The sequence below is a fragment of the Scyliorhinus torazame genome, chromosome 31 (assembly GCF_047496885.1).
Source record: "Scyliorhinus torazame isolate Kashiwa2021f chromosome 31, sScyTor2.1, whole genome shotgun sequence".
NCBI lineage: Eukaryota > Metazoa > Chordata > Chondrichthyes > Carcharhiniformes > Scyliorhinidae > Scyliorhinus > Scyliorhinus torazame.
Genome location: NC_092737.1, coordinates 5038709 through 5051575, shown reverse-complemented (window position 1 = coordinate 5051575; position 12867 = coordinate 5038709). Strand labels below are relative to the sequence as shown.

The 12867-nt window shown below is 55.7% G+C and overlaps 1 protein-coding gene across 4 annotated transcripts in view; it reads left to right on the top strand.

Moving 5' to 3' along the window:
• LOC140404625 (disks large homolog 4) overlaps window positions 1–12867 on the top strand; it is a 912024-nt gene that overhangs the window by 815687 nt on the left and 83470 nt on the right. For all 4 annotated transcript variants that reach the window (XM_072493232.1, XM_072493231.1, XM_072493230.1 and 1 more), the window contains 3 exons: window positions 1091–1260; window positions 7166–7302; window positions 11860–12004. In XM_072493232.1, coding sequence (XP_072349333.1) covers window positions 1091–1260; window positions 7166–7302; window positions 11860–12004 — 452 coding nt within the window. The remainder of the gene's footprint in view (window positions 1–1090; window positions 1261–7165; window positions 7303–11859; window positions 12005–12867) is intronic.

Below are 12867 nucleotides of genomic sequence, written 5' to 3'. Positions count from 1 at the left end.
ACCTGTCCCGGGAGTGTTTGATGCGAACAGTGTAGAGGGAGCTTTACTCTGTATCGAACCCCGTGCTGCACCTGTCCTGGGAGTGTTTGATGGGGGCAGTGTAGAGGGAGCTTTACACTATCTAACACTGTGCTGTCCCTTGTCTGGGAGTGTTTGATGGGGACAGTGTAGAGGGAGCTTTAGTCTGTATCTAACCCTGTGCTGTACCTGTCCTGGGAGTGTTTGATGGGGGCACTGTAGTGGGAGATTTACTCTGCATCTAACCCCGTGCTGTACCTGCCCTGGGAGTGTTGGATGGGGACAGTGCAGAGGGAGCTTTACTCTGTATCTAACCCTGTGCAGTACCTGTCCTGGGAGTGTTTGATGCGGACAGTGTAGAGTGACCTTTACTCTGTATCTAACCCCGTGCTGTACCGGTCCTGGGAGTGTTTGACGGTGACAATGTAGAGGGAGCTTTACTCTGTATCGAACCCCGTGCTGTACCTGTCCTGGGAGTGTTTGATGGGGACAGTGTCGAGGGAGCTATACTCTGTATCGAACCCCGTGCTGTACCTGTCCTGGGAGTGTTTGATGGGGACAGTGTAGAGGGAGCTTTACTCTGTATCTGACCCCATGCTGTACCTGTCCTGGGAGTATTTGATGGGGACAGTGTAGAGGGAGCTTTACTCTGTATCTGACCCCATGCTGTACCTGTCCTGGGAGTGTTTGATGGGGACAGTGTCGAGGGAGCTATACTCTGTATCGAACCCCGTGCTGTACCTGTCCTGGGAGTGTTTGATGGGGACAGTGTAGAGGGAGCTTTACTCTGTATCTGACCCCGTGCTGTACCTGTCCTGGGAGTATTTGATGGGGACAGTGTAGAGGGAGCTTTACTCTGTATCTAACCCCGTGCTGTACCTGTCCTGGGAGTTTTTGATGGGGACAGTGTAGAGGGAGCTTTACTCTGTATCTAACCCCGTGCTGTACCTGTCCTGGGAGTGTTTGATAACATACACACACCGACACTGCTGTTGATTCGGGACTGTTTGGAGTTTGAGGTTGGCCATACGGAGCTGATGTTTCATTAACGGAGCTGTTTTTTCATGTGCAGGGTGAATGACAGTATTCTGTTTGTAAATGACGTTGATGTGAGGGAGGTGACCCACAGCACAGCTGTCGAGGCCCTGAAGGAAGCCGGCTCCATTGTCCGCCTCTATGTAATGAGGAGAAAACTTGCAGCAGAAAAGCTCATGGAGATCAAACTGATCAAAGGGCCAAAAGGTAACGAAGCTGAGATAAATCTGCGGCGTCAGCCGCGGCAACACTCTCCGCTGTATCCGGCTGAACATGTACACCCGAGGCCCTTCCGATTTCACCCTTCTGGCTGTTACTCGCTCCCACCGGGGACTCACTTCATCCTCTCCTCTGCGTCCCGTCAGAAGCTCACTTTTCTCTCCCGAGACCTCAGCACATAGTCCCAAACTCCCAGTGTGGTACTGAGGGAGTGCCGCACTGTCAGAGGGTCAGTACTGAGGGAGTGCTGCACTGTCAAAGGGTCAGTACTGAGGGAGTGCCGCACTGTCAGAGGGTCAGTACTGAGGGAGTGCCGCACTGTCAGAGGGTCAGTACTGAGGGAGTGCTGCACTGTCAAAGGGTCAGTACTGAGGGAGCACCGCACTGTCAGAGGGTCAGTACTGAGGGAGTGCCGCACTGTCAGAGGGTCAGTACTGAGGGAGTGCCGCACTGTCAGAGGGTCAGTACTGAGGGAGTGCTGCACTGTCAGAGGGTCAGTGCTGAGGGAGTGCCACACTGCCAGAGGGTCAGTACTGAGGGAGCACCGCACTGTCAGAGGGTCAGTACTGAGGGAGCGCCGCACTGTCAGAGGGTCAGTACTGAGGGAGTGCTGCACTGTCAGAGGGTCAGTGCTGAGGGAGTGCCGCACTGTCAGAGGGTCAGTACTGAGGGAGTGCCGCACTGTCAGAGGGTCAGTACTGAGGGAGTGCCGCACTGTCAGAGGGTCAGTACTGAGGGAGTGCTGCACTGTCAGAGGGTCAGTACTGAGGGAGTGCCGCACTGTCAGAGGGTCAGTACTGGGGGAGTGCTGCACTGTCAGAGGGTCAGTGCTGAGGGAGTGTCGCACTGTCAGAGGGTCAGTACTGAGGGAGTGCCGCACTGTCAGAGGGTCTGTACTGAGGGGGTGCCGCACTGTCAGAGGGTCAGTACTGAGGGAGTGCTGCACTGTCAGAGGGTCAGTACTGAGGGAGCGCCGCACTGTCAGAGGGTCAGTCCTGAGGGAGTGCCGCACTGTCAGAGGGTCAGTACTGAGGGAGTGCCGCACTGTCAGAGGGTCAGTACTGAGGGAGTGCCGCACTGCCAGAGGGTCAGTACTGAGGGAGTGCCGCACTGTCAGAGGGTCAGTACTGAGGGAGTGCCGCACTGTCAGAGGGTCAGTACTGAGGGAGTGCCGCAGTATTTGCCGTTAGTGAAACCTCGATTGGAGGCAGTGAGGAGAGAGAGCCTGCCTTGGAAAAGAAGAACGAGATTCTTGTTTCTCATAATTGCAACGCGTGGTGATCCGTTATAACACCCTAAATATAGAGCTTCTAAAATAATGCCTAATGAGTTGCATCTTTACCCTTCAGTTTAGTTTGTTGCCGCAGATGTAGAATTCTTGAATTCCCAACCAGTAATTAAACCTTCCACAGCTCTTGTAAGTGCGAGCTCGGGCTCTCGCCGTGTGATTGTTTTGACACAGCCAGAGTTTTCAGTGTTTCTGTGAAGGTTTCAGTCAGAACCAAATGTTCCTTAAGGGTGAGACCTCTCGACGGGTCTGGATACAGAACAAATTAGGTTGAAAGCCTGACACGCAGCCCACCCACCCCCCGATCCTGAAACGCAGGCTCCCCAACTAGAGTCGCAGGCCCCCAATCCAGAGACGCAGGCCCCCAGTACAGAGACGCAGGCCCCCAGTACAGAGACGCAGGCCCCCAGTCCAGAGACGCAGGCCCCCAATCCAGAGACGCAGGCCCCCAGTCCAGAGACGCAGGCCCCCAATCCAGAGACGCAGGCCCCCATTCCAGAGATGCAGGCCCCCAATCCAGAGACGCAGGTCCCCAATCCAGAGACGCAGGCCCCCATTCCAGAGACGCAGGCCCCCAATCCAGAGACGCAGGTCCCCAATCCAGAGACACCGGCCCCGTCCCGGAAACGTAGGCCCCAATTCCAGAGACGCGGGCCCCCATTCCAGAGACGCAGGCCCCCAATCCAGAGACGCAGGTCCCCAATCCAGAGACACCGGCCCCGTCCCGGAAACGTAGGCCCCAATTCCAGAGACGTAGGCCCCCATTCCAGAGACGCAGGCCCCCAATCCAGAGACGCAGGTCCCCAATCCAGAGACACCGGCCCCGTCCCGGAAATGTAGGCCCCAATGCCGAAACGCAGACCCCGATGCTGATGGACAGCCCCTGACCACAAAACGTAGGCCCCCGATCTGAAAGCGCAGGAACCCCCGATCCCGCAAGCGAGTCCCCAATCCTGAAACGCAGGCCTCTGGGGAAACACTGCTTCCCGTTAGACCCTCACACCAAGTGTATTTCTGTCTCCATAATAGCGTTTGAATATTGGCCCAGTCGCTGAAGCCGGTCTCAGTACCTTTGTCACACGTCACTCCTGAAAGGCGTGTCTCTGATTATTAAACCCGGCCCCCGCTAGACCTCGACTCCCCCCGACCAATGGAAATAGTTCCTCTCTGTCCGTACAGCCTCTTCCCCAGTGCATCTTCAAAATCAATCAAATCCACCCCCTTTAACTTTCTCAATTACAGAGAATACAATCCTGGTTTGTGTCAGCTCTCCTGGTAAACCTGCAACCCACTCCCCGTGGGAGCGAGTCCCACATTCTCCCCACTCCCCGTGGGAGCGAGTCCCACATTCTCCCCACTCCCCGTGGGAGCGAGTCCCACATTCTCCCCACTCCCCGTGGGAGCGAGTCCCACATTCTCCCCACTGCCCGTGGGAGCGAGTCCCACATTGTCCCCGTGGGAGCGAGTCCCACATTCTCCCCACTCCCCGTGGGAGCGAGTCCCACATTCTCCTCACTCCCCGTGGGAGCGAGTCCCACATTCTCCCCACTCCCCGTGGGAGCGAGTCCCACATTCTCCCCACTCCCCGTGGGAGCGAGTCCCACATTGTCCCCGTGGGAGCGAGTCCCACATTCTCCCCACTCCCCGTGGGAGCGAGTCCCACATTCTCCCCACTCCCCGTGGGAGCGAGTCCCACATTCTCCCCACTCCCCGTGGGAGCGAGTCCCACATTCTCCCCACTCCCCGTGGGAGCGAGTCCCACATTCTCCCCACTCCCCGTGGGAGCGAGTCCCACATTCTCCCCACTCCCCGTGGGAGCGAGTCCCACATTCTCCCCACTCCCCGTGGGAGCGAGTCCCACATTCTCCCCACTCCCCGTGGGAGCGAGTCCCACATTCTCCCCACTCCCCGTGGGAGCGAGTCCCACATTCTCCCCACTCCCCGTGGGAGCGAGTCCCACATTCTCTCCGTGGGAGCGAGTCCCACATTCTCCCCACTCCCCGTGGGAGCGAGTCCCACATTCTCCCCACTCCCCGTGGGAGCGAGTCCCACATTCTCCCCATTCCCCGTGGGAGCGAGACCCACATTCTCCCCACTCCCCGTGGGAGCGAGTCCCACATTCTCCCCACTCCCCGTGGGAGCGAGTCCCACATTCTCCCCACTCCCCGTGGGAGCGAGTCCCACATTCTCCCCACTCCCCGTGGGATGAGTCCCACATTCTCCCCACTCCCCGTGGGAGCGACTCCCACATATTCTCCCCACATCCCGTGGGAGCATTTCCTACATTCTCCCCACTCCCCGTGGGAGCGAGTCCCACATTCTCCCCACTCCCCGTGGGAGCGAGTCCCACATTCTCCCCACTCCCCGAAGGAGCGAGTCCCAAATTCTCCCCACTCCCCGTGGGAGCGAGTCCCACATTCTCCCCACTCCCCGTGGGAACGAGTCCCATATTCTCCCCACTCCCCGTGGGAGCGAGTCCCACATTCTCCCCACTCCCCGTGGGAGCGAGTCCCACATTCTCCCCACTCCCTGTGGGAGCGAGTCCCACATTCTCCCCACTCCCTGGATTCAGGGAGTGTCTCCTGAATTTCCCACTGGGTTAATTAGTGTCTCTCTGACATCGATGGCCTCCTGGTTCTGGTCTCACCCACAAGTTGAATCACCTTGTCCCCGTTGACCCGATTAAAACCCTTTCCGAGTTTTGAAGAGCTCGATCCGGTCGCCCGCTCAGCCTTCTAAAAGCCCCAACCTGTTCAATGTAACGTGAGCAGACAGCGCTGGATAAACCCAGCAGGTCTGGCAGCATCTGTGGAGAGAGACACCGAATTCCCATTTCTCAGTGACCCTTCTGTGAGATGGCAATGTTCAGAAATGTATAGTTGGGAAGAGGTTGGAGGAGGTGGGACAGAATAGAGGAGTTGGCATAGGTCGGAGCCCAGGAGAGATAGACTCAGGAGTCACGGACAGAAGACAAAGGGGAATGTTTTTAAAAATATTTTTATTCTCCTCCTTTTTCACATTTTCTCTCAAATTTACACCCAACAAAAAACAATAATCAGTAACGAATGTAATGTCAATCCCCACATCAATAACAACAATCCCATCCTCTCACCAAACCCCCAGACATTGGCCCGCATGTTCACACAAACAAATGACAAAGAGGAATCAGGTATCACCCACAGTCACCATTAACACACACAGCCCCCGTCCCCCCCCAACTCTCCCAGCCCCCCCCCAACTCTCCCAGCCCCCCCCCCCCCCATAATGTTCGATGTGATCCAATTCTCGAAAGTGCATCATGAATAACGCCCATGAATTGTTGAACCCCTCCATCCTTCCCCTCATGTTCAAATTTGACCTTCTCAAGCGTTAGGAATTCCAGCAGGTCCCCCCGCCACGCCAGGGCACAGGGTGGAGGGGTTGATCTCCACCCTAACAGGATCCGCCTTCGGGCGATCAACGAGGTGAAGGCTACAACTTCGGCCTCCGCGCCCGTTTCCAACCCCGGCTGGTCCGACACCCCGAATATGGCCTCCCGGGGGCCCGGGTCCAGTTTCACGTGCACCACTTTAGAGATTACCCTAAAAACCTCCTTCCAGTAATCCTCCACTTTGGACAGGACCAAAACATATGAACGTGATTAGTGCCCCCCCCCAGCAACGTTCACCCACATCGTCTACCCCTCGAAGAGCCGGCTCACCCTCGCCCTCGTGAGGTGCGCTCTGTACACCACCTTCAGCTGTATCAGCCCCAACCTCGCACACGAGGTGGAGGCGTTCACCTTCCGCAGCACCTCACACCAGAACCCCCTCCTCCATACCCTCCCCCAACTCTTCCTCCCACTTTGCTTGATCCCTTCCAGTGGCGCCTGTCACGATATGCAAACATGCAACCAATGGATAATCAGAATAGGACGCAACCAATGGGCAGGTAGGACACTCAGAGGTGGCATCACCACAAGGGGGCATGACATAAACACTATAAAAGGGCTGAGGCACTCACACCCTGCCTCTTTCCACAGACAGACATCGAGAGAGTTAGACAGGGTTGATCAGCAGCGTCACACCCCAGCACGTGGCTTAGAGCAAGCTGCTACAGTTAGACTGAGTTACTGCAGTTAGATTAGCAGAGAGTCGAACTCATTTGAGAACTGTGTTAATAGTTCAATAAACATGTTGAACTCATTTCAGAGACTGGAGCATCCTTTCGTAAAGCCTACATCCAGTAGCAGTTCATGTTACACAAAGTAACATAACACAACAGTGCCTTCTCCTCTTCCAAAATAGCTCCGTAAAGACAAAGAGGAATATTAATGGTGCCACTGAGGGTTGAAGATTGTCAATAGCGGCGGAAAGGGTACGATAGCAGAACGTGTTAATGGTATCAACTGAACCGATAGCGAGGGGCGACCATGTGGGGGAGGGGTGGGGCTGTGTTTGGTCGGTGAAAACGGAGAACTACATGGGTGGGGGTTAGGAGCTGGGGCGTTGGAAGTGGGGAGGTTTCTGATGGAAGGGGAACATTACTGTCTAAAGTTGTACGTGTTCCAGAGAGTCAGTGATGCGACCCAATGCTCTACACGTTTACTTTGCTCTCTCGTACCAGGCCTCGGATTCAGCATAGCGGGTGGAATTGGAAATCAGCACATCCCCGGGGACAACAGCATATACGTCACGAAGATCATCGAAGGGGGCGCAGCCCACAAGGACTGCCGTCTACAGATAGGAGACAAGATTCTGGCTGTGAGTTCCTGGCCGTGTGCCCTACACCCCCTCAACACAGCCCGTGGCTCCCAACGGGGGGGGGGGGGGCGGGACTGCGCTTGTACTTGCCCCCAGCCCCCCACACCGCGTCCATCTCCACCTCCACAACATTGTCCCATTTTGCCCTGTGTCAATGCTGGGCTCTCTCACCGTATTCCAGACTGATCTCTCATCATGCTCCCTCCCTGAACTTGATGTCTCTGTAACCTCCCCCATACCCTCCACCCCTCCCTATCTCTGTAACCTCCCCCATACCCTCCACCCCTCCCTATCTCTGTAACCTCCTCCATACCCTACAACCCTCCCTATCTCTGTAACCTCCACCATACCCTACAACCCTCCCTATCTCTGTAACCTCCTCCATACCCTCCACCCCTCCCTATCTCTGTAACCTCCCCCATACCCTCCACCCCTCCCTATCTCTGTAACCTCCTCCATACCCTACAACCCTCCCTATCTCTGTAACCTCCCCCATACCCTCCACCCCTCCCTATCTCTGTAACCTCCCCCATACCCTCCACCCCTCCCTATCTCTGTAACCTCCTCCATACCCTACAACCCTCCCTATCTCTGTAACCTCCACCATACCCTACAACCCTCCCTATCTCTGTAACCTCCTCCATACCCTCCACCCCTCCCTATCTCTGTAACCTCCCCCATACCCTCCACCCCTCCCTATCTCTGTAACCTCCTCCATACCCTCCACCCCTCCCTATCTCTGTAACCTCCTCCATACCCTCCACCCCTCCCTATCTCTGTAACCTCCTCCATACCCTCCACCCCTCCCTATCTCTGTAACCTCCCCCATACCCTCCACCCCTCCCTATCTCTGTAACCTCCTCCATACCCTCCATCCCTCCCTATCTCTGTAACCTCCCCCATACCCTCCACCCCTCCCTATCTCTGTAACCTCCCCCATACCGTCCACCCCTCCCTATCTCTGTAACCTCCTCCATACCCTCCATCCCTCCCTATCTCTGTAACCTCCCCATACCCTCCAACCCTCCCTATCTCTGTAATCTCCTCCAGCCCCTACACCCCTCCCTATCTCTGTAACCTCCCCAGCCCCTACAACCCTCCCTATCTCTGTAACCTCCTCCAGCCCCTACAACCCTCCCTATCTCTGTAATCTCCTCCAGCCCCTACGACCCTCCCTATCTCTGTAACCTCCTCCATACCCTCCACCCCTCCCTATCTCTGTAACCTCCTCCAGCCCCTACAACCCTCCTTATCGGTAACCTCCTCTCCATACCCTACACCCCTCCCTATCTCTATAACCTCCTCCAGCCCCTACACCCCTCCTTATCTCTGTAACATCCTCCAGCCCCTACACCCCTCCCTATCTCTATAACCTCCTCCAGCCCCTACAACCCTCCCTATCTCTGTAACCTCCTCCAGCCCCCTACAACCCTCCCTATCTCTGTAACATCCTCCAGCCCCTACACCCCTCCCTATCTCTATAACCTCCTCCAGCCCCTTCACCCCTCCCTATCTATATAACCTCCTCCAGCCCCTACACCCCTCACTATCTCTGTAACCTCCTCCAGCCCCGACAACCCTCCCTATCTCTATAACCTCCTCCAGCCCCTCCACCCCTCCCTATCTCTGTAACCTCCTCCATACCCTCCACCCCTCCCTATCTCTGTAACCTACCCCATACCCTCCACCCCTCCCTATCTCTGTAACCTCCTCCATACCCTCCACCCCTCCCTATCTCTGTAACCTCCCCCATACCCTCCACCCCTCCCTATCTCTGTAACCTCCCCCATACCCTCCACCCCTCCCTATCTCTGTAACCTCCCCCATACCCTCCACCCCTCCCTATCTCTGTAACCTCCTCTATACCCTCCACCCCTCCCTATCTCTGTAACCTCCTCCATACCCTACAACCCTCCCTATCTCTGTAACCTCCTCCAGCCCCGACACCCTCCCTATCTCTGTAACCTCCTCCTGCCCCTACACCCCTCCCTATCTCTGTAACCTCCTCCGGCCTCTACAACCCTCCCTATCTCTGTAACCTCCTCCAGCCCCTACACCCCTCCCAATCTCTGTAACCTCCTCCAGCCCCTACACCCCTCCCTATCTCTGTAACCTCCTCCGGCCTCTACAACCCTGCCTATTTCTGTAATCTCCTCCAGCCCCTACACCCCTCCCTATCTCTGTAACCTCCTCCAGTCCCTACAACCCTCCCTATCTCTATAACCTCCTCCAGCCCCTACAACCCTCCCTATCTCTGTAACCTCCTCCAGCCCCTACACCCCTCCCTATCTCTGTAACCTCCTCCAGCCCCCTACACCCCTCCCTATCTCTGTAACCTCCTCCGGCCGCTACACCCTCCCTATCTCTGTAACCTCCTCCAGCACCTACAACCCTCCCTATCTCTGTAACCTCCTCCAGCCCCTGCACCCGTCCCTATCTCTGTAATCTCCTCCAGCCCCTACACCCCTCCCTATCTCTGTAACCTCCTCCAGTCCCTACAACCCTCCCTATCTCTATACCTCCTCCAGCCCCTACACCCCTCCCTATCTCTATAACCTCCTCCAGCCCCTACAACCCTCCCTATCTCTGTAACCTCCTCCAGCACCTACAACCCTCCCTATCTCTGTAACCTCCTCCAGACCCTACACCCCTCCCTATCTCTGTAACCTCCTCCAGCCCCTACACCCCTCCCTATCTCTGTAACCTCCTCCGGCCTCTACAACCCTCCCTGTCTCTGTAACCTCCTCCAGCCCCTACACCCCTCCCAATCTCTGTAACCTCCTCCAGCCCCTACACCCCTCCCTATCTCTGTAACCTCCTCCGGCCTCTACAACCCTGCCTATTTCTGTAATCTCCTCCAGCCCCTACACCCCTCCCTATCTCTGTAACCTCCTCCAGTCCCTACAACCCTCCCTATCTCTATAACCTCCTCCAGCCCCTACACCCCTCCCTATCTCTGTAACCTCCTCCAGTCCCTACAACCCTCCCTATCTCTATAACCTCCTCCAGCCCATACACCCCTCCCTATCTCTATAACCTCCTCCAGCCCCTACAACCCTCCCTATCTCTGTAACCTCCTCCAGCACCTACAACCCTCCCTATCTCTGTAACCTCCTCCAGACCCTACACCCCTCCCTATCTCTGTAACCTCCTCCAGCCCCTACACCCCTCCCTATCTCTGTAACCTCCTCCGGCCTCTACAACCCTCCCTGTCTCTGTAACCTCCTCCAGCCCCTACACCCCTCCCAATCTCTGTAACCTCCTCCAGCCCCTACACCCCTCCCTATCTCTGTAACCTCCTCCGGCCTCTACAACCCTGCCTATTTCTGTAATCTCCTCCAGCCCCTACACCCCTCCCTATCTCTGTAACCTCCTCCAGCCCCTACAACCCTCCCTATCTCTGTAACCTCCTCCAGCACCTGCAACCCTCCCTGTCTCGGTACCCTCCTCCAGCCCCTACAACCCTCCCTGTCTCGGTAACCTCCTCCAGCCTCTACAACCCTCCCTATCTCTGTAACCTCCTCCAGCCTCTACACCCATCCCTATCTCTATAACCTCCTCCAGCCCCGACAACGCTCCGAGATCTCTGCGCTCCTCCAATCCCGGCCTTTCGAGCACCCCCCTCGATTTCCATCGCTCCGCCGTTGACTTCCGCTGCCCGGGGCCCTGAGCTCTGGAATTCCCTCCCGAAACCCCTCCTCCTCTCTCTATGTCTATCTCTCTCTCTCTTTCCCTCTCTCTCTTTCTCCATCTCTCTCAGTTTGTCTCTCCCTCTCTTCATCTCGCTCCCTTTCCCTCTCCATATCACTCCCTCTCTCTCTCCCCATCTCACACCCTCTCTCTCTCCTACTCTCTCTCCATTTCACTCCCTCTTTCTTTCCCACTCCCTCGCTCCCCATCTCACACCCTCTCTCTCTCCTACTCTTTCTCTCTCTTTCACCCCCTCTCTTTCTCTCTCTATCTTTCCCACTCCCTCTCTCTGACTCTCCCTCACTCTCTCCTCTCTCTCAATCTCATTTCCTTTCTCTTTCCCACTCCTCCCCCTCTCTCAATCCCTCTTTCTTTCATTCCCTCTCCTCTCTCTCTTTCTCTCTCTCCCTCTCTCCCCTCCCTCTCTCTCCATCTCTCTCTCTTCCCTCTTTTTTTGTTTTAGAAAATATTTTATTTGTAATTTCTAATTTTCACAGTTTTAACACTTTAACATTTCTTAAACAACCGACACATGCAAAAAATAACATCCCCTACGACCCCCACCCTATTTCCTAATTATCCGTGGACTAAGTTCCCTGTCCTTGATTTAAACGACCATGCTTCCCGTTTTCCTCCCCCCGCCCCGCTTTTACCCTCCCGAATCTTGCCGCTATTTTCCTTGAAGAAGTCGACCAACGGCTGCCAGCTCCGGGCAAACCCCTCAGTCGATCCTCTCGAGGCGAACTTAATATTTTCCAGACTGAGAAACCAGTCAGATCGCTGACCAGGGGAGGGCACACAGCAGGTGCCCCGTACGTTTGAAAGGAATTCCTTGCTCGTATTGACCACCTTTCTTTTCCACCTCAGGTGAACAACGTTGGACTAGAGGATGTGATGCACGAAGATGCAGTAGCTGCTTTGAAGAACACATCGGACATTGTGTACCTCAAAATTGCCAAAGCCACCAGCCTCTATATCAACGACACGTACGCCCCTCCAGACATCACCACCTGTAAGCCAGTGTGCAGGCAGATTCACCCTGTACCACGTGCTGTACCCGTCCTGGGAGTGTTTGATGGGGACAGTGTAGAGGGAGCTTTACTCTGTATCTAACCCCGTGCTGTACCTGTCCTGGGAGTGTTTGATGGAGACAGTGTAGAGGGAGCTTTACTCTGTATCTAACCCCGTGCTGTACCTGTCCTGGGAGTGTTTGATGGGGACAGTGTAGAGGGAGCATTACCCTGTATCTCACCCCGTGCTGTACCTGTCCTGGGAGTGTTTGATGGGGACAGTGTAGAGGGAGCTTTACCCTGTATCTCACCCCGTGCTGTACCTGTCCTGGGAGTGTTTGATGGGGACAGTGTAGAGGGAGCTTTACCCTGTATCTCACCCCGTGCTGTACCTGTCTTGGGAGCGTTTGATGGGGACAGTGTAGAGGGAGCTTTACCCTGTATCTCACCCCGTGCTGTACCTGTCCTGGGAGTGTTTGATGGGGACAGTGTAGAGGGAGCTTTACTCTGTATCTAACCCCGTGCTGTACCTGTCCTGGGAGTGTTTGATGGGGACAGTGTAGAGGGAGCTTTACCCTGTATCTCACCCCGTGCTGTACCTGTCTTGGGAGTGTTTGATGGGGACAGTGTAGAGGGAGCTTTACTCTGTATCTAACCGCGTGCTGTACCTGTCCGTGGAGTGTTTGATGGGGACAGTGTAGAGGCAGCTTTACTCTGTATCTAACCCCGTGCTATACCAGTCCTGGGAGTGTTTGATGGGGACAGTGTAGAGGGAGCTTTACTCTGTATCTAACCCCGTGTGTACCTGTCCTGGGAGTGTTTGATGGGGACAGTGTAGATGGAGCTTCACTCTGCATCTAACCCC